At 42.5% G+C, this 19,695-nt stretch overlaps 1 protein-coding gene across 2 annotated transcripts in view; it reads right to left on the bottom strand.

Moving 5' to 3' along the window:
• slit1a (slit homolog 1a (Drosophila)) overlaps nt 1–19,695 on the bottom strand; it is an 86,740-nt gene that overhangs the window by 24,939 nt on the left and 42,106 nt on the right. For both annotated transcript variants that reach the window (XM_075478253.1, XM_075478254.1), the window contains exons 5-10: nt 13,699–13,770; nt 12,862–12,933; nt 12,017–12,088; nt 11,119–11,282; nt 6,672–6,819; nt 2,580–2,651 (exon numbers count right to left, since the gene is read on the bottom strand). In XM_075478253.1, coding sequence (XP_075334368.1) covers nt 2,580–2,651; nt 6,672–6,819; nt 11,119–11,282; nt 12,017–12,088; nt 12,862–12,933; nt 13,699–13,770 — 600 coding nt within the window. The remainder of the gene's footprint in view (nt 1–2,579; nt 2,652–6,671; nt 6,820–11,118; nt 11,283–12,016; nt 12,089–12,861; nt 12,934–13,698; nt 13,771–19,695) is intronic.

The raw sequence follows: 19,695 nt of genomic DNA, 5'->3' as shown, positions 1-19,695 counted from the left end.
GGCCTGTCAACCGATCCTCTATCGCAGCGTGTGTGTGTTGAGGGTAAGAATGTGACGTGGAGCTGAAATCCAAAGCAAAATACAGTAGACTGCCTTGGAACATAGCTGTTGTTAATAGGATCCGCAGGCCTCTCCCCACAGGATAACCACTAAGCCTGTGTGCCTACGAGCTGATGTGTGTGTGTGTGTGTGTGTGTGTGTGTGTCTGGGTGAGCAACTGCAAAAGTAAATGAGGAACAGTGGGACAGAAAGAGAATGAGACAGATGGAGAAAGAGACTTAATGGAGTATGTGGAGTGAACTCCAGTCGACTGGATACCTTTGAAGAAAAACCATCATGCGGTGAAGAAGAGGGATATTTTCTCATTTGGGGGTAACATTTAAATAAGTAGCCGTTTGTCTTCTTGCAAGGACTTAGGTTTCCTGGAAATGAAAATGAAGAGATAGAGCCAAAATATGCACTGGTGTGTGTCTGTAAACTCAGACACTGGCGTGTTTGTGTATATGTCGGCGTGTGAGGGCTGTTACGGTATTCCTGTCTAAATGGTTGGTTCATGTGAAGGCCATCCAAACTGGTACAAGGTAAAAGAGACATATACAGGAAGGAGAAGACACCAAGCAGGACACACATCGAATATGAATATATACACAAACACCTGCGCGACAGCCTGGACGAACCTTTTAATGAACTCATTTAGCCTGACAGGTAAATACTGAGCCATTTTCTGATGTAATATTCCAGAAAAACGTACCATTAATGTTACATGAACATCTGCTGAACCTGACCAAGGATATCAAGCATATTCCTCATGATATACAGATGCTGTCTACACTGTGTATGGAGGGTGTTAGACACAGGACAGGCTCAGACAGCATGGGTGCGAAGACAGCTGAATCAATAGATACACTGAGGGTCAACACAGACATAAATTGTTGTTGTTTGATGCAGAGTCAGCAGCTCTGACAGCAGCTGAGGGCTTTGTTTATATGAAAAAACAGAAGGAGAACATCTATTTATGGAAGGCTAAAACTGCCCAATCGCAATTCAATAAATGTTGTTTTATTTCTATATATATATCATAATATATATAATATATATATGTTCATCTATATTTATATGTGTATTTGTTGCTTATTTATTCATATGTTTATTAATTTACATATCTAAAAATGTATTCATTTATTCATCTAATACATATTATTAATTTATACATTTATTCATTTATGTCTTTCACCATTGTCAAAATGCAAAAAATATGAACGATTTTTGAGCCAGTCGATTCAGGGCTTCTGTAGCAACACTGCAGTCAGGGAGGCTGAGGCTGAGGAGAACACTTGCCATGTGTAGGTTATTCTAATGGGATTCAACACTGCTGAAAAGACTGTTACGTAGGCGCTTTAACATTCTACAGACACCATAACGCTTGTTTTCAGGCTGGGAATAGACTCGCTTTTTACAACTTATTCACATGTTAAGGATTGCTATTTCAGTGATCCTGCACCTGGAGTGTTGATGTGCACGTCCTCAGAAAATGAAGCTATGCAAGATGAAATATTGAGGTGAGTGTCAGAGGCAGTGTGGAAGCAAATGTGACCAGATATCCAACGTCATTTTTTTAGAGGCCTTTACTATCTACAATTCTGAAGCTGTTGCCGTTTTCTGCCCTGGCCGCCATGGTCATTATATATATAATGCAAATCCATAAGTTCTGTACTGACTTCGCTGGTGTGCCCTCTAGTGGAATCTTCCAGTAACAGATGTAGTACTTGGGGAATTAAACCAACAACAGAGGTGGTTGTAGGTAAGCATGACATTAATACACAAGTTTAAATCTGCATTATTCAAAATGAGAAACCTGGTTACATGGCTTTTCTGTTACCATAATATAAAGTATAGTTAATTTTTAGTGTGAAAAATAAAATATTTTTCTTTCATATTTCCTCACATCTGGAATATCATTTCAACATCTGACTGTCTGCCCTTGATCAACCTGATCTCAGCTTCACATTGTCCCTGAAGCTTAATGATAAATCGGTAAGGAATCCTTAAAGAAGGGCACAGAAACTCCCTGACCTTCAGTTTCTTCCATCTCCCTGCTGCTGTGTAAGTCAGGCTTGGTGGTGTTGGAGGTTTGGTCAACTGGTGTGTGCTGGCAAAGTGACCAGACAGCTGGGTCAATGGGCAAAAAACCCACTTTTTTTCAACCACCAGCCTGTCGCTGTTCACTCCCAGAGAGAGAAAAGCCTCAGCCCTCATTCCAGCACTCCTTCTGTCCCATCATCATCATCATCTCAGGAGGCAACACAGACTGGACACAAGGCTAGCCAGGGGAATACCAGTGTGCCGCAATGAAAGAGGAGAGCTGTTATTATGCACATGTAGGACCTGAGTGCTTGCTTTCCACGCCACCCTAAGCCTGAGAACAAGAATATGTTCTTAAGGCACAGACAAAATAAATACTGCATGCCCCGAGGAAGTGGAATGAGAAAACTGCCAATTGTTGCTTCTTTTTCCAGTCTTCAGCTTCTTGTTCTCATCTGTATTATTTAGCCCTGAGGTGAGTATACTGCTGTACTTACATCCTACGCAGTTTCTTGTACGGAGAGAACGCTCCGGGAGGAACAGATTTAATCCCGTTCTGCTCCAGACGTCTGGAGAGGAGAAAAGAGGAGATGTGACACCATTAGTTAACCAAACAATAGGGTTCTCCATGGCAACAGAGCTGAGTAATCACCTCTGACCCTTGGTGATTGGCCTGATTATATTAGTGGAGATCTATTTCGCAGTTGTAATAGGTTCAGGCATGTTGGAGTCATAACATCCTCAGAACCAATAAACAGTCTGCATGCTAAAGTGCTGTGGAAAAGGACTGGAGGGGAAAAGCCTCCATCTCTCTTTGTGCGAGGGTGTTAAGGCTTTCAGCTAAAAGTCATATTTCTTCTTGGTTTAACATTTACGATGTCCAGTGCTTATGCTCTCATATGAGATCATGAAATCAATAATGATCTCACTTGTTCTTGTGAAAGTTGCTGCTATCCTCTGGGTGTCTGCAAAGTGTCCACTGAAACCTTTGCAGCGCGGTAAAATATTACTTCTTTCTTTCTTCTACTTTTTCCTTTGAGCCTAAAAGCAGCTGAAGCGAAGTTGACAAGAAAAGAGTCTGACAAAGTCTCACCAAAAAAACAACTGTCAAATCCTGAAATTAATACACAGACAAACATACACTTAGTCATTTAGAACAGAGCACTAACAGACTTTAATCAGTCTCAGATGGTCCCACGGAAACAGGCATCCCTAAACCCCATTAGTGTGGGCATGTATGTGTGTGTCTGGCTGCTGCTTAGGACCCAGCTCAGTCCCAGAACAACTCCCCGCTGTAGCTGGCAGAGGGCTGTTTATCTGCAGGTCAGTTCACAGCTTTTAAAACTGTCCTTACCGAGGCTTAGCAAGGCCCAGAGGAAGCCAGCTGCAGGCCTGTCTGGTTGTCCTACCATTCTGCCTCCCCGCAGAGGAACTGGCTCCAGACCAGGAAGCATGGGCCCGTGCGAGCTGTGGTGGACCAGTGGCTACCTCGGTATCTAAATATCACTAAGTTGCTATTTGTTACCACAGTTAAATTAGAAAAAAAATTAAATCTGCAATACTCCTGAAGGTTTCTAACAGATTTATGAGATTTCTTGGCACGGGAGTATTTCCACAAGATTTAATTAGTCAGTTGGAGGGATTTCAGATTAACGACATGCCTCTTAGGCCTCCAACATTGCTTTGTTTATCTCTTTCATGGGGGGTAAATGTTTTGTTAGACACTAGCCACAAACATTTAACAGTTATGAGCCTCCAAAATTTTTCAATCAAGAAACTCCCCCCTTCAAAGGACTGGCCTGCACTTATAGAGTGATATGGGAGTGCAATTCACATTCTTTGGATTGCAGTGATTCCAGACCACAGATTCCTGTGGTGGACATGTTACCTCTGTCTGTTTTTGTCTGCCTGTCCCAGTGTGTTGTGTGTGGATTTACACTCAAGTGACAGCCGTGTGGTTCCTCTGCCCTCACAATGTGGCAGAGTGCTGGGCCAAGTGGCTTTAGCGCCTTCTCTCATCAACCAGTCTGTCTAGCTGGTCCAAACCAGTCTGGCACTCTACATGGCGTTTGCATGTTTCAGTGTCAGTGCCGATTGTGTACGTATATGCCTACGTGTTGTGGTGCTCCGGGTGTGTCAGCATGGAGTTCAGCAAAATCCTGAGAGCCAGACAAGGGCACAAACAACACACACACACACACACATAGATACTGCTATCTGACAGTGTTTTAGTCTTTGCATTGTTGCTCCTTGCAGATCGATATGTACAAGCGACTTAATCCCTGCAATCAACAAAGAAGCTACTCCATCCATTTGGTGGAGGAAAAAAGAAACAATCACGGACAGTCGCCTGTGAATGGACAATCAATGGTCCCTGTCCAATTTGTCAGCCTGAACATTTGTGTGTGTGTGTGTGTGTGTGTGTGTGTGTGTGTGTGTGTGTGTGAGAGAGAGAGAGAGCGAGAGCTGGTGTTTGTGTCAATCCAATCAATGTTCTTCATCCTTTTCATTACGATGTGAGCATGGTTTTCATTAAGGGGAAACACATTATGCCTTTGGGTATTCAACCACTGCGTGCAGGGAAATGATGGCAGGACCGTAGCGGCGCAGATTAAAGGCAGTGGGAGAGTTTTATGGCAGGAATCAGTTATGCCAGACAGAGAGTATGGCGCATAGCAATCTGTTGTGGTGGTGTTCAGGCTAACTGGACCTGGTTTCTTAAGAGAGGAGTGTAGAAACTCGCTCAAATCCTCACGGTCATAAACACAACACTGCCAGTCATTAGAGTAGAGGTAGAGCCAGGCAGAGAGGTTGTAATTCTCAGATTTGTACATAATTAGAGCAGCATGTGTGTGTCTCTGTGTGTATGTGATCTTCTGAGAGCCTCATTAACAAGGTATTAGGCCGGCCTTGATACGCAGCAGCGTGCCATGCTGTAATTGAAACTGATTTTATAATGAACTTCAAGCACAGATAAAACCTGCTGCACCAAGTAACCAAACAGACCCCCCATACTACTGCTTTTAATTTCATTCTTTAGCTGCTGATGTGCCTCCTCGAACTCACCAGGCAAGCCGGTAAAAAGAGAGTAAAGAAATGTAGAAGGAGGAAAAGAGGGAGAGTTAAGGAAAGAGCGTCATGGGAATTCAACCTGTAAGGTAAAGCCTCTGATGGGCGGGACGGGAGGAGTGCATATGATACGAGCGCTTCCCCCTGGTCTTGTAAAAAGATGAATCAGAACATAGGGGAGTTTATAAGCAGGACACGGTTAAGCACCAATTAGATGTGAAGGGCAGGGAAAGTTTTAAAATGTCTGTACTCATCTGCTGCGCAGAGAGAATCCACAGTCTATAAAATGCGTGCATGGGAGAGCCATGTTTCAGTCGTCTCCCTGTTCTCCCCTTAGTGCTGCTCACAGGTTATTGGGCTCATAGATCACTTTAGTGTATATCATATCCCACTTGTAGAGCACTGCAACTGAAGAGGTCTACGAACCATAAAACACAGAAAAACTTTATCTCAGTTTGTCATGTTTTATGGTTTGTCAACCATCAACCAGAGGTTAGGCGGAATTTTTTGCATATCATAAGTCAAAATGCAACACATGTGACTATTTTCATATAATTTCGAATGTCCCAGTATTTCACGGGTGGTCATTCTGTAAGATAAGAACACACAGAAGAGTGAACTCCAGTCCAAGTGAGGAAATTCAGCACACCACTGCAGAAATGGGTCAGGGTTGTTGGGGAACATGGGATCGGTGACTTCCATGCTAGCTGGGTATTTATAAACAGACCCCCATAGGGAGGAGAAGACCTAGAAAGTTGCCGTGTCCTCCTAACTGCACACATGCTCCTTGGAAGAACATGCAACACGACCGCTGACTCTTACCATTTACCCTCCCTTTTTCCCACCGTGCATAAATCAGTGTTGCTATGCCATTTCAGGCAGACCTTTGCCAGTTGCATGAAACCATGGAAAGGGCAAGTAAAAGGACTACATTAAAAAGTCTGGCCATGCATTCCAGGGAATTACAGGAGAGCATGTGGGCTGTAAACAGTCAATGCCCAGACAGATGTTGGGCGACTGATAAACTGAGAGAGGGATGTTAAGAAAGCACTCGCAATGCGGTTCACAGCCATCTGAGCTGATAAGAGCATGGGGTCTCAGTCTAAAATCTGTGCATGTTTTACTCCAAGTCCACATGAGATTGATGGATGCGCCGTGAAACATGTTAAAAGAAGCAATCCAGGACAACATAAGTATAAAAAATCAAGTGAGCTTAAATCTTCTCCAACTTGTTAAACTGTGCACCAGACCTCAAGGCCACATTTTAATCACTGATTTAGAGTAAAGTCACAAAATACTGTTATACTGTTAGAGTATCTCTAAAGGACCTTCTCCATGTCATTCACTGTGAACATGTACCGTTTATAGTCTAACCATTGCTATACTTAAAGGAAAATAAGTACTAGAAACGCAATATCACAAAGGTGCAGGCAAAGAGCCAAATTCTATTTTAACAACGAAACAGGTCAGAGTTTTTTTCCGAAGTTGGGTTTGACGGTGAAAGCAGGACATGTACTCACATTTCGGCCATGCTGTCAGGCAGGTTGGCTGGGATGGCGGTCAGACCTTTCCCTCTACAGTCCACGATGTTGTTACTGCAGGTGCACATGGCCGGACAGGAGCCTCCACCGGTGCTGCACGGCTGAAAGTTGGAAGACTCCTGGTGTCCTGTTGAAAAAAAGGAACGCAAGAATTCCTCTAATACTTTTGGGTCTTCCGTTGCCAAAGACAGTAAAGTTGCCCCCACAGCATGATAAAACCTCCACTATGTTTGAGGCAGAGTGCTAACTCTGTTGGGGACTTTGTTGTGAGACCAGGAAGACTGTTGCTTTGCTCATGCTTTGTACAATGTGCAGACCTGCTCCAGGTCAGCCCGAAACTCTCCAGTCACCATGTGTGGTGTGCACAACGTACACCAGAATTCACAGATTCATTAAGTTTTTTAAGTGCCACCCTCAGGAAGCATCTTAGCGGTTTCTTGTTTTCGTGAAACAAGATTATTGCTTTTCTCATGTTCAATTATTGCAAAAACTGAAAATTAACTGTTGAAATGGGGATTTCTAAATCTTTGAATGACTTATAGCCTTTGGCATTGTTATGTGATTTGACAACAACATTTCGCACAGCTCTCTTCTCTTCATTGTGAGAAACAGGCCATTTAATGCTGCCAAACTCAAATTCATTGGTTAATTCAGCTCACTGCAAATAAAATGCAGCTGAATTGAAATCAGTTTAAAGCTATTCAATTTAATGTCAACAATCGTTCCTATGTAGGAGGAAAAACTGAAAACACTTATAATTCAGGGTTGGTGATAATCGTAACTGGTGTAGCTCCTACAGGTGCGTGAGCCAAACGCAGGCTGGATTTGGTTTAAGCAGTATTTCAGGATAGGATTGGTTGTGCGGTGACATGGAGCAGGTTTTGCTCTCAAGCCGAGTGCAAATTCTTTCCATTGTTGCTCATGTCTTCAACCCTTTTGTGCTTCATAAGTTGAATTGCAAACGATTGGAAGAATGTTTCGACAATGAGAAAAATGAATTAAACATCCTGCTCTTGACTTCAGTTTAAAGCTGTGATATCCTTGAGAATCAATGGGAAAGAAACTAGGTTATCTATCAAAGGAGTGCCACAGTACCTGGAGAGAAGAAAGGTTTGAATAATAAAGCTCGAGTGGCATATGAAGGCCTCCCAATAAAATCCATTGATCTCTTGACAAATTTTTCTCCTGAGTCTGCGTTCTTTGGGTGGAATTGATGCCGTTCTGCATGTTCAGCTTTACAACCCCCACCTCTTCACATCCATTTGTTCTAAAAAACTTCAACTTTTTCATTTGCATACAGAGCACACGACTCATCATGCTGTCTCTCGATACCTGTTCAAATAACTACGGCACTGTCAGTGGTGTGGTGAAGAGCGGGTGTTTGCACTGCCAGTACAGCATTTTGTTGCGTGTATGCAATAGATGCGTGTGTTTGTAGGTGTGTGTGTGTGGGTGTGTGTGCATGCAAGTCTAACCCAGATAAAATGAATAAAACAGACTTTTAAATGGCCTCATTTACACAAGATTACTAATCCAAGTTTCAAACCATGAATATTTAATTACCTTCCTATCTATCGCTCAGCTTGTGTGGAAAGTGTTGACGACAGTGAAAGAGGGGGAGAAGAGATTTAGGGAGGGGAGGACAGAGTGAATGATGGTGAAAGTAAGTGATGGAGAAAACACAGTGCTCAAAACTCCACTCCATAAACAGACATTTAGCTTAAACAAGCCATGTTTTCAGCTGGACTTCACATATCTGGTGAATCTTAATGAATTATCTGAATGCTCCGACAGATCTGGGAACCAGAGAGCCAATAGCATCTCAAGAACATGAATCCACATTGTCATAGCCTCTCACCCCACGTGATCTGAGGCCGTGCGATCTGGGATGGCAGAGGTTTGACAGATCTAGGATCAGGTGTATGGCAGAGAAAAACTCCCTTCTGATCTAACATGACATATTTGACAGGCCTGGGATCAGGGAGAGTGCAGAGCACAGCTGGAGCAGCCCTAACAATGACAGCTCCCTGACAGGTATACTTGAGGTGAGGTTGTTTGATGTTTGCTCCTCCCCTGTTTTTCCTTGTGCTGTTTTCCCCGTTATCTCCTTCCCATCAGTTATCTCTGCCACTCTATTCCAGTATCATTTTCCCTGCTTTCACTTTTCTACCAGTTTCCCCTCCTCCACATTCTCACTCCGCTTAGCGCCCTCATTTTCAGCCTCTCACATGCCCATACATTTAACCTCACTCCATCTCATGTCTCTCATCATTTCAAAATATTATCACTGGCTCCAACCCATCCCTGCCTCCCCCCACCCTTTTTTGTGAACCATTTTCCCCTGTTTCCCACTAAAAGAGTAGTATTTTACTCCAAACTAGCTGCTCATTTCAAACATAATATTTTTGTTTAATTTATTATTCCCTGGGAGCAGTAATTCAGTACAATAGTCATTCATTTCATATTAATTTAAATTGGCACAGGCAGCTTCTTACTTTTGGTTATATTTCCTGCTTAGTACCAAGGGGACCAAAGAGGGAGCTATGTGTAAATGTTTTTCTCGATAAAATCTCAGCAGCGCCCATTAAGACAATCTAAAGTAACTCTAATCTAAACTAGGGCCGCAGGATTATGAGTAATTAGGATGAAATGCTGAAATGCTTTGGCCATGGCTTTAGATAAGGCCCATTTTTTCTTGCACACAAAACGAGCAAAGTGAAAGAACATTTTCACCCAGATTCTAAATCATAAAACAAGATCATTTTATGATCAGAATAGCTGAGAAGTTCAATTTGTGGACCCATATAGTTAATGAGCTGCTGGTCATGCACCAGACTCACTCCAAGTAATTAAAAAGTGTTTGCACTGCAGATGCACTTTGGAAAACAATTTTTGTGTGTTTTCAGGGTTTCTTTTAGGGCTTTTTTCCCTTTTAAAAAAGTATTAATTCAGTATATTTTTTTCAAAATTAATTTAGCTTTTTTTGGTGTTTAACTTAGCAGTTGTCTGGAGAAATACTTTTACTTTAAGCAAACCAGTAAATGTGTCACTCCACTCATTATTGGCAAAACAAAGTTTACAATATGGGAATCTTTTCCAGCCGAATACTGGGAAGGATGGTGACTGAGTCATATTGCAGAGAGCGAGGCAGAATTTCATCATATTTTGAATCAATGAATAACACAGCACACTCCATTTTCATTCGCCTGCCTCGCACAACACCAACAAACCTCTCTTCTCCGTCATCTTCCTCTTCCAACACGGCGCCACCCTGCCCCAAATCCCCCGCAGGTGGCCTAGCCTGGTCACAACTCAAACTAAATACATTCCCGGCCTCATACTCTAGTCCTGATTATCAAAAATGCAAAAACAAACTTATGTGTGTTTTAGTTTTGTGCCAGTGAGTCAGTCTCTAATGAATCCATCACTGGGAGTTCAAATTTTGGTCAGTCATACTCTCATAAAGAAACTTGAAGTGCGTGTTTGTGTGGGTGTGTATGTCGAACACATGGCCGTGTACAAGTTGCTGAAACATAATAGCAGCATTTATGTCCGTTGTTTGATTCACTATTGATGTTCAATAAGAATCAGTCAGTGTCATTCTGTATCATCCTCAAAAATTAACTGTAGCTGTCCATCATGCAAAACCTTAGCTCTCTGTATCCCACTATAAACCAAAATTTTCTCACTCCAACTTTCATATCTGGAATCGTTACACTCCCACGCTTTGAGTCTCTTTCCCTGGGCAATGAATAGTTAATGATCTGTGCTGTCACGCCGTATGGCTGCGTAAAAATCACAATCCGTGGAAAGAGAGACACACAGAGAAGTGCACACGCACGCACGCACACAAACATACACAAATGTAGACACAAACACCCCTCGCAGCTGGTGTTGCGAGTGAGATAGCCTTGTGGGGAGTGGTGGTTCTCATGCTGTTTTTCCATTGTCCGGATATGATAAACCAAGAGCACGCCATGACACTCCCAGGTGCACATGCTCTCTCTCTCACACACACACACACTGCGAGAGAGAAATGGAGGTTTCGAAGCCACAAAAAAAAACTAAAGGATTATCACAATAACCGGCGTGGAAGGCCATAAATAATGACAACAGAGGAGAGGGGCTGTGCTGGCAGTGGGGGAGGCCTGGGCTCCAGCTGTGTGGGCATTTTCCTTACACTGCTGCCAGCTCAGTGGGATACGCTGGCATTGGCCAACAGAGAAGCTGCCCTGGGGCAGAAGAATTGTCAGGTGGCTTCCAGGTGAAGAGACACTGACAAAAAACCCATTGGCAGTGGCGGGCAGAGAATAATTACTACACTAAATGACATGGAGATTTTGTCACGAGCTGATTGACGTGAGATATGAGATGCTATGAAAACTAAAAAAGGAAAAAAAACAGTAGGAAGCTCAGTTTGTCTTACCTGAGCAGCTGAATTCGTGTTTCTGGACTTCTGCCACATTGAGTCCTCTGAGCTCAAGAGGGGCGGTGCACTGGGTGAAAAGACCAATCGTGGGCCTCTGTCTGAGCCACTGGGCCAACCAGGCGAGATGACAGTCACAGTTCAGATTGTTGGAGTGGAGCCGGCTGTTAAAAGCGAGTATAAAATCAAATACCAAACCACTGAAAGAGCTTCACTTTTGCTATCTAAAATACCACCAGCAGAGGATGAAAATAGCATAAAAAGTGTCTGCTCTCTCCGGCAAGTCATCACGTCCAATCCCTGTGGCCAATCACACTAAATGATATGCTACACGTACAATTATAAATGGTACGTTCTAAAAAAGAAGACATTTCTAAACTCAGTACTCCAAACACAGCATTCCTGCAATGCTGTGTACGTCCAGAATAACTCTCGCCATTGTGTGGTGGACCTTTGGCACATGAATGCTAACTTGCAAACCCACGTGCTCACACACATGGTGTACTCACAAACAGAAAAGCATTATAATATAACCCCACTTGGAGTGAAAGCCCAAAATTTCACCACAAGAGCAGCAGAGTCCAGGCTCAGAGTTTCAGCAGGCATAATTGTTTTAATTTGCGCATAATTTCATATTTAGCAATCACGACTAAATGCAGGGCTGTTTGTGTCTATCTGGGCCAGTTGTTGTCTTTACATGGCTCCTGGCATTGCCAAAGACACTTCTATGTTGTTCTGTGGTTATGGCCGTCACCCAGCATTGCCAGGAATGACAGAATCTGTCAACTCCCGTTCCGCCTTTTCTCTGCTTTGTCCGCATGTGTGTGGAATATGGTTTTATTTTAAAGAATGCCTCCACAGAGGTTGAGAACATTGAGGTGGGATATTTGTGACTTACAAAGTTCGGAGTTTGGGCATGTGGTTAAAGCTGGAGACAGGGATGGTGCTGATGTTGTTGTTGTTCAGCGTTCTGTTAAAAAAGAAAATAGCAAAACAGTCACATTGTCAGTGTAGCTGGTTAGCCCATCTTTCTTTACTCTTTCTTTAAATCTACCCCTTTTTTTTGTGTCTCTTTGTGACCCACTGGGAATATATCACCTCATTTCACACAGATGGGAAGCCCTCGCACCTCCCACACACATTTTGTGTCGTCGTGCATGCAAATATGTGAGCACACATGCAAGCACACAAGCCTGATCGCGAGCACAGCTACTTGCGCTCGAAACATAAAATATGCATACAAATCCTTCGAACCGGGGGCATCAGCTGCTGCAGGAGACTCAGGTCATTTCAATCAGCCAAATGACCCTACACCATTTTTCAACCCGCTCCCCCTTTCAACACAAGCTTGTCCTCCTCCCCTCCTGCTCTAACAGAGACTTGTGATTACAATTTTTTGACATGGGATGATTTTATGGATGTTCAAAAACTTTGCTGTATGGTCACCGTGATGAAATGCTAGAGATGAAAAGAGTCCAGGGCTTGATGGTATGTAGATGGAGGTGGAGTGATGGGGTGTTAATGTGATGGAGTGGAACCATGCTGTCAACTGTGACTTAATGGAGCTTGGTCTCCATGATGCAGACCCCCTTCATGAGGCCCACAGGGGATACTTTGGTATGATATGCCATGTGTATTAGTTACGGTTATTAGCAGGACACAACAAAGTCTTAATTTAACCAAGTGCTTTAATGGACTAAAGTGACATTAGACTGGATGAACAGCATTGGTTCAGATACTTACAATACTTCCAAGCCTCTCAGAGCTCTGAAAGCTCCATCCTCAATGCAGCTGATATGGTTTTTATCCAGCTGGCTGTGGGTCACACACAAAACACGTAAACAATCTTTCTTTCTCCCTGTGGAGGAGTTCTAATCATTGATACAGTAAATAGTGCACTGACGGGCTATGGTAAATCAATATAGGTATAGTCATCTCCGCTCATGTAACCCCCAGAGTAGCAAAACTGGACTTTACTAATTGTTTATCTGCGTCAATGCACCTAATAAATCCATGCGAATGTGTGTGTATTTGCATAAACCTCTGCAAAGATGTAAATCACGGTAGCTACAAGCCGTCTTTGGGGACCTGCGAGTGTGTGAGGTAGTTTGCTAACTCAGTCAGAGTTGTGCAGGGTCCACTGAGCATGCATACACACCAATATGCACATTATGTTTGTCTCTCACCAAAGGCCATTAAGCCGATCGGATCAAATGTTGTGGACTGAGAGCACTCATCTCCTGCTCAATAACATCAGCCTCTAGAGTGGTTGTGGATAGAGTGACTCGACTTATTAATCGACTTACCAATCATACATTTAGGACTTATAAACTACCAGTACATCTAGAACAATTAGTCAACTCACAAGTTAGTTTATTCAAAAGATGTGATGAGCAAATTCTTTTTGATTTTGATTTATAAAATATTCTTTGAATTCTGATGTGATGCTGATCTCTCTCTCTCTCTCTCTCTATATATATATATATATATATATATATATATATATATACACACACAGTATATGTATTTTGTGTATCCATATAGTGCGTCCATCCATGCTGAAAAGACTAAAATACTCACAGGTTTTTTATGTCTGTAGCTCCTCTGAATGCTTTTCTGGGGATGGACTGGATGAAGTTCTCACTCAGATCTCTGTGAAGACAGCAGAGGGCAAATGTTACACAAAAAACTTGAGGATGACTTGGTGTGGTTTGTGGGCTTCGTCAGGGTGCGCATGCTGTACATTTCTTCTCCGGGAGCAATACTAACATGTTCCAGCGATTTCCTCTGCAAACCTCTCACTTCCAGGATTTTTGAGCAGGGCCTTCAACCAGCGGAACCTAATCTCCATTCAATGTCACTCCCTCTTTTACAACACTCATTGGTGCAGAACTGAATGCCAAGGGCACCTTTTTCTTTATCCTTTGTGTGTGTGAGCACCCTGAGGTGTGGCCCCTGCGTGAAGAACTCTGCTCACAATGGAGCTGTTATTTTATGGTGGCTGTATTATTCAGTGTTCACTCATGCCATAATTTGTTGGCTGTGCTTTGACCATGGTCTGCCTGCACACACACCAAACAAACAGGCGGCGGGGCAGCGTCCAATGATGGGTCGTCTGTGATTTGGTTGGCTGGATTCATTAAGACGCAGTGCCACGAGGACTGGGAACTTTTTATATTAAGTTGTGCACGTGTTTGATGTTTAACGGTGCGTAAAAATCAGGCATTCGAAAACTGAATGTGTGTGGACAATAACTGAGTAGTAACTGAGTGAAAGAGTACAGGGGAGGGACAGAGAGTGAGTAAAACACAAGAAGCTATACTTTTAATTAGCAGTCTTTTGTCTGTCATCTAAATGCTGAGCTAGCATGATTGAGAAAGGCTTCGCCCCTCCTCTACACACACACACACACACACACACACACACACACATACAGAAAATAGGGGGTAACAAGGGTGCTGCCTGAGAGGCTCCTGCCTTGAAATACATGAACAGAGGTTCTCTCACAGCTCACACAGATGTAAACAGAACACTTACGGTCACCCACAGGGAGGCCAGAATCTATAAAACTACACAAAACAACTGTTGTGGATATGACTGTGATGACTGCTACTTATCTAATGTTCATGCACACCAGAGCACGCAAATACACAAAGTACAAAACAGTCCTCCAAAGTAGCCTTCTCCCTTTCCTTGGAATATTAAGCCAGACATTGTTTCAGCAAGACATAAAAGAGGGGAGCTGAACGCACCACAGCAGTTTAGTTGTGCAATCTATCTAATGAAAGGGTGATTGTGCATTTATGGCACAACATAAATTAAAAAAGAACTGCAAGTACACCACAATTAAAAGTGGACTTGATACAATGTTGAGATCAAGCTTCATGTTGGCAGCCCACAAGAAATAGTAGGGTCTTGCTCCATGTTTACAGTCCTACTCTGTTAAATGACGGATGTGTATTAGCACAATATCATATAAAGCAGGCATTCTTATACAAAATGTCAACATGTATGTACAGATTTGCAAATGAAACACATCGCTGACTTGTACGGAAGAGTATTAGGGCCAGGCACAAGAAAAAATAATAATATTTTGCCTGTCGAGATTAAAGTCGACATGTCGAGAATAAAGTCGGAATGTCGAGAAAAAAGTCAACTCCTCTGGTCCATCATCTAATTACTTTATTCTCGACATTTCGACTTTATTCTCAACAGGCAAAATATAAATATTTTTTCTTATGCCTGGCCCTAATACTCTTCCGTAGACTTGTGCTTAAAGATGACTTAGCTATTCCACCTGGTGGCTCATTCTAATTTCACTCAGTAAACTTTTTGAGTTATCTTTCCTCAGCAGATCTGCATCACATCTGCCTTCAGTGAGATATGGGGCAACACACTTTGCAGGCAATTTAGGCTATTGCACAACAATCATTTATCTTTTCTGTCAGTCTGTCGTATTTAGCAGGATCGTATCCCAAACATCAAACCAGCTTCATGTCTCCTAACTACCAACCATGGGAGAGAGAACAGTTGTTCTCCATCCAGTTTCTTTGTTGTGCAGTCTGTGTGCAGAGTTGAAAGCTGAGTCAGTAAGTCTGGCACCTGGGCGAAACGGGTGCCGCTTATCAAAGGGGCTCCACGAGAAAGGAAGGCTTTTGGCCTGACTGGCCCTGAACTCTGTGTAATCCCTAATTAGTCCTTTCACCTTCTCCTCACCTTTTCTCCCATGACAAACACTCTAAGTGCAGCAGCGCAGACACATTCTTCATGACATCTCCATCTCCATCAAGGCACACGGGAGAGCATCTATTTTTGTACGCTTGTATGTGTGTGTTCGCTTGTGGGTTACAATAACGCCGTTTAACAGATTGCTGTGCTAAGACGGCATTGTTTGAGTGCCAGAGGCTACAGTCGAGACGTGAAGAAAGAAAGCTGAGAGAAATGGAGACAAAGATGAGGCTGGAATGCAACACAGAAAGGGCTCTGATGATATGAATACAATGGTATGTGTGTAAGTAGTAAAATGAAAGCTCGGGGGTGGAATCCGCACACTAAAACCCTCATAATCCTGTTAGCACGCTCTAACAGGATTGGCTGGAGTGATCTATACTCTTCCATTTATGGTGCTATTTGATTGAATTAGGTACTGAGGTTGCAGAAGGTCACGTTAAGAAATGCAGGTCCATTTTGGGACCAAATGTTTGACCAAAAAGAAACCATGAACACCCCTAAATGATGCTATGTATCATATTCTTTCATCTACTTAGATTTTTTTCCCTTCCTCTGTCATTTCTACTCTGTCACATCTAACAGAATAATCACAGTGGTCTTGGTTTGGAGTCTGCAGTCTGTTCTGTCCTTCAAGAATTTATCGACGGGTTCTACTCCTACGGGAGCCAGAGCGAAATTAAATTTAGCAACTCAACATTTCTGCATTTACACATTCTTAAAATGGCAAATGGGACATTTCTGTGGGAGACCATCATGCTGTATTTTACATAGTCTGTGGTTGCCCCTTACAGCTATTTTCTAAGCGCAGCCCCAACTGTGCTGGCTCAGAGATATTTGACAGTTCCGATTAGTTCGGAAACTGATTTTCAGTTAAGCACCACCTCTTGTAAAAACAGACACAATTATATGAGAATACTCACCACAAATAGGCATACTGGCCACCATGGTTTCTAAAACTAAGTTTCGACTGTAAATCTAATCTTAAAGCCCTTCAGCAAATACCACAACAGTGCACTGCTTGTGCAGCAGACCAAAAATGATTAATAAACAAACTTGAGAGCTTTGCCTCGTGATTAATAGCAGACGAAAAGTTTCTTTCAAAAATCATCCTGCCTCTGAGCATCTGTCCAATGCACACTCTCAAAGTGGGAGTCTGTACATTGCATCAGACTCAGCTAACCTCAGGGTCATCAGATTGGGAAACTACAGGAACAGATGAAGTTAAGCGACAGCAGCAGGAGCAGAGGTCATCACCTCCAGATGTCACACTACTTGCACGGCTCTGTTCATGGTGAAAGAATTCATGGAGACCATTGGTGCCTTGCAGCACTCACCGCTGCCCAGACTCCCTCCATGCACTCATTATGATGCTTTGAGTCCCAGTTATTCTCAGGCCTCCTTGAATCTCACTGAGCGCTATAATGATGTCAGACGTGCAACTTTCTCTTTCCTTATTTCCTGCACACAGCATGCCCTTCCACTTTTTTTCTTTCCAGGTGTGTGAACCAGCGCCTGAGCTAGCAGAAGTGAGTGTGGCTGCGTCAGTGTTCAAACAGCCAAGACCTGGTATGGATTTACCTTAATGCACCACATACCTTGCAAGTGGGCAGTTAGTCTATTATTGCAGGCTGGCTTTTTGCTAACAGTTCATTCCCATTGTTGCCCTAATGACGAGGTAACACACATGTTTTCAGGTGTGTCCTTGCTGTATGAGCGCTGCATTGGGGCTTTTTCAGGTTTCACTCGCAGAGTTCAGACAATGGTATTGTTTAATCAGTTTAAAGTGCTGTCACAATAAACTTAGCTGCCGTTTACGAGACTCCCCACACAGTCTATATCTGGAATAATTAGCAATGTTATCAGACATAGCTCAAGGCGCCTGGTCTGGTGATTAGCCGCACACTGAAGGTAATGTCTGGTTCCTGTCTGATTCCCATCATTAACATCTGATCTCTATCACACTACATGCACTAATACTCCACACAAATATCCCCCAATTGCCTGCTGTGGCTGCATTATGATAATCGCACCACTCAAAGAGGCAGTATAAAGAGATTAGCATAGCATTTTGTGCCTTATCAGTATTAGTTTCTGTGGATGCATCAACGATTCAGCTATCTGAGGGATAGTCAGCCCTTTTTGGGTAAACTCTGCCAAGGCCTTAGGCTGCATGAAGTCAAAGTCTGTAGATGAGTAATATAGAGACACACTTGCACACGTGCTACATGTGAACTCAAACAATTGCCTCTTTCATTTCTTACAGATATAATAACCTCCGTCTTTATGTCTCTAAAGTTGGCTGACAGCATTGGTTGTTATACGTGATCATAAATCATACGGAACGATCTGATGCTCTGGGGTCTTCGTTTTCAAGGTTTCGCCAAGAAAGAGAATAAAAACCGCATTTTAATAAGTTGTAGTATGTTAAAGAGTAAACTCTGATATGATTTCTTTTCTTCAGTGTGGCCCTCCACCCCTACGGTTCCTTCTGTCTGTCTCTTCACCTTTTAAGTGGTATTAGTAATGTAGATGAGGACTTTTTTCATCACAGCTCTAAAGGTAAACTAAGGTTTCTTTTGCAAGGGCTCAAGGATGGCGGTGATCCCAAAAGCAATGGAAAGGACCAAAGAGACTGAAAGCCCTGCATAGAAATCTTTTCAGAGTCAGTGACATGCCATTTCTGCTGCTTACACAGCATTTCATCCTTATTTCGTCACTCTGTACTTCTACATATTCAGAGATCTATATAAACAGTCAAGTGAAGAAAAAAATATAAAGATAAGAAACATAATAATTTAATTAAACTCCATTTGCATCTGATTAGATTTCATAACGGTGAGCTGCTGATACTGAAAGGGGTGCTTCTATAGTTTTTGTTACACATCTGAGCACAAGTGCATTCAGTCCGGTGAATGTATTTGAAGTAGTGTTTGTTTTCTTGATTACTTGACTCGACTGCATGATAGGAAAGTGTTTATTTTAGCCAAGTGCTCAGAATTTCTCTTAATTTCATTCTTCCATTTAAAGAGAAAGAAAAAGACAGAGAGACAGAGGTGGAATGTATCTTATTACTTGCTCATTAAGAGGGTTAATGAGGTGTGTGAAAGCTGTTAAAAGAATGGAAGTGTGCTGCCACTAAATGCTAACTACCCTCTTCCTCCTTGCATGGTAAAAACTCACAAGTAGACACGCACATAATTGACTACATTTACAAACTGTGGGCCTTTTGAAAGAAGTTGCTGGACCTGGAAATGATCCCACAAGCGTCTCAAGATACCACTGTGAATAAATTACCAATACACTCAAATCAATAAACAAACCAAACACGAACAGAAACTTCTCAAACTGCCAGTTAAAATAACTATCTAATAACTCTAAAAGTACAAAATGAATAAGAAGGTAAAGGTATTCATGGATGCATGCATGAAGTTGTTGGTGTAATCAGAGCTTTTCAAGCACGCCAACCTTTGTTATGCTGCACATTCCAGAGCTTGAAACTGCTCTGAAGTGCCCACAGGCTAAAATACTGTATGAAACAGTTATAATTTGGCACAACACCATTTTGCCTTATGGTTCCATAGAGTAGAAAAAAAAGAAAGAAGATAAAACAGATTTTCGCCAATTAAAAAACATTTATAAAACGATATAAATCTTTGTGGCAAAGAGATCCAAGGCAATGCTACTGGAGGAAGAGAAGATGAAGAGATAAAGTGAATGAGCAAGACACCGGACAAGAATAAACATCTGATTTGATGTTACTGCTAGAGTGAGCTCAGAGGACAAAACAGGATGACAGGCGATGCAGAATAAGGTTCATTGTTGCCATCCATAAGTTAAAACTGAGGG

This window comes from Odontesthes bonariensis, chromosome 2, assembly GCF_027942865.1.
Source record: "Odontesthes bonariensis isolate fOdoBon6 chromosome 2, fOdoBon6.hap1, whole genome shotgun sequence".
NCBI lineage: Eukaryota > Metazoa > Chordata > Actinopteri > Atheriniformes > Atherinopsidae > Odontesthes > Odontesthes bonariensis.
Note: the sequence above shows the minus strand (reverse complement) of the source record. Positions and strands in the feature narration are given on the sequence as shown.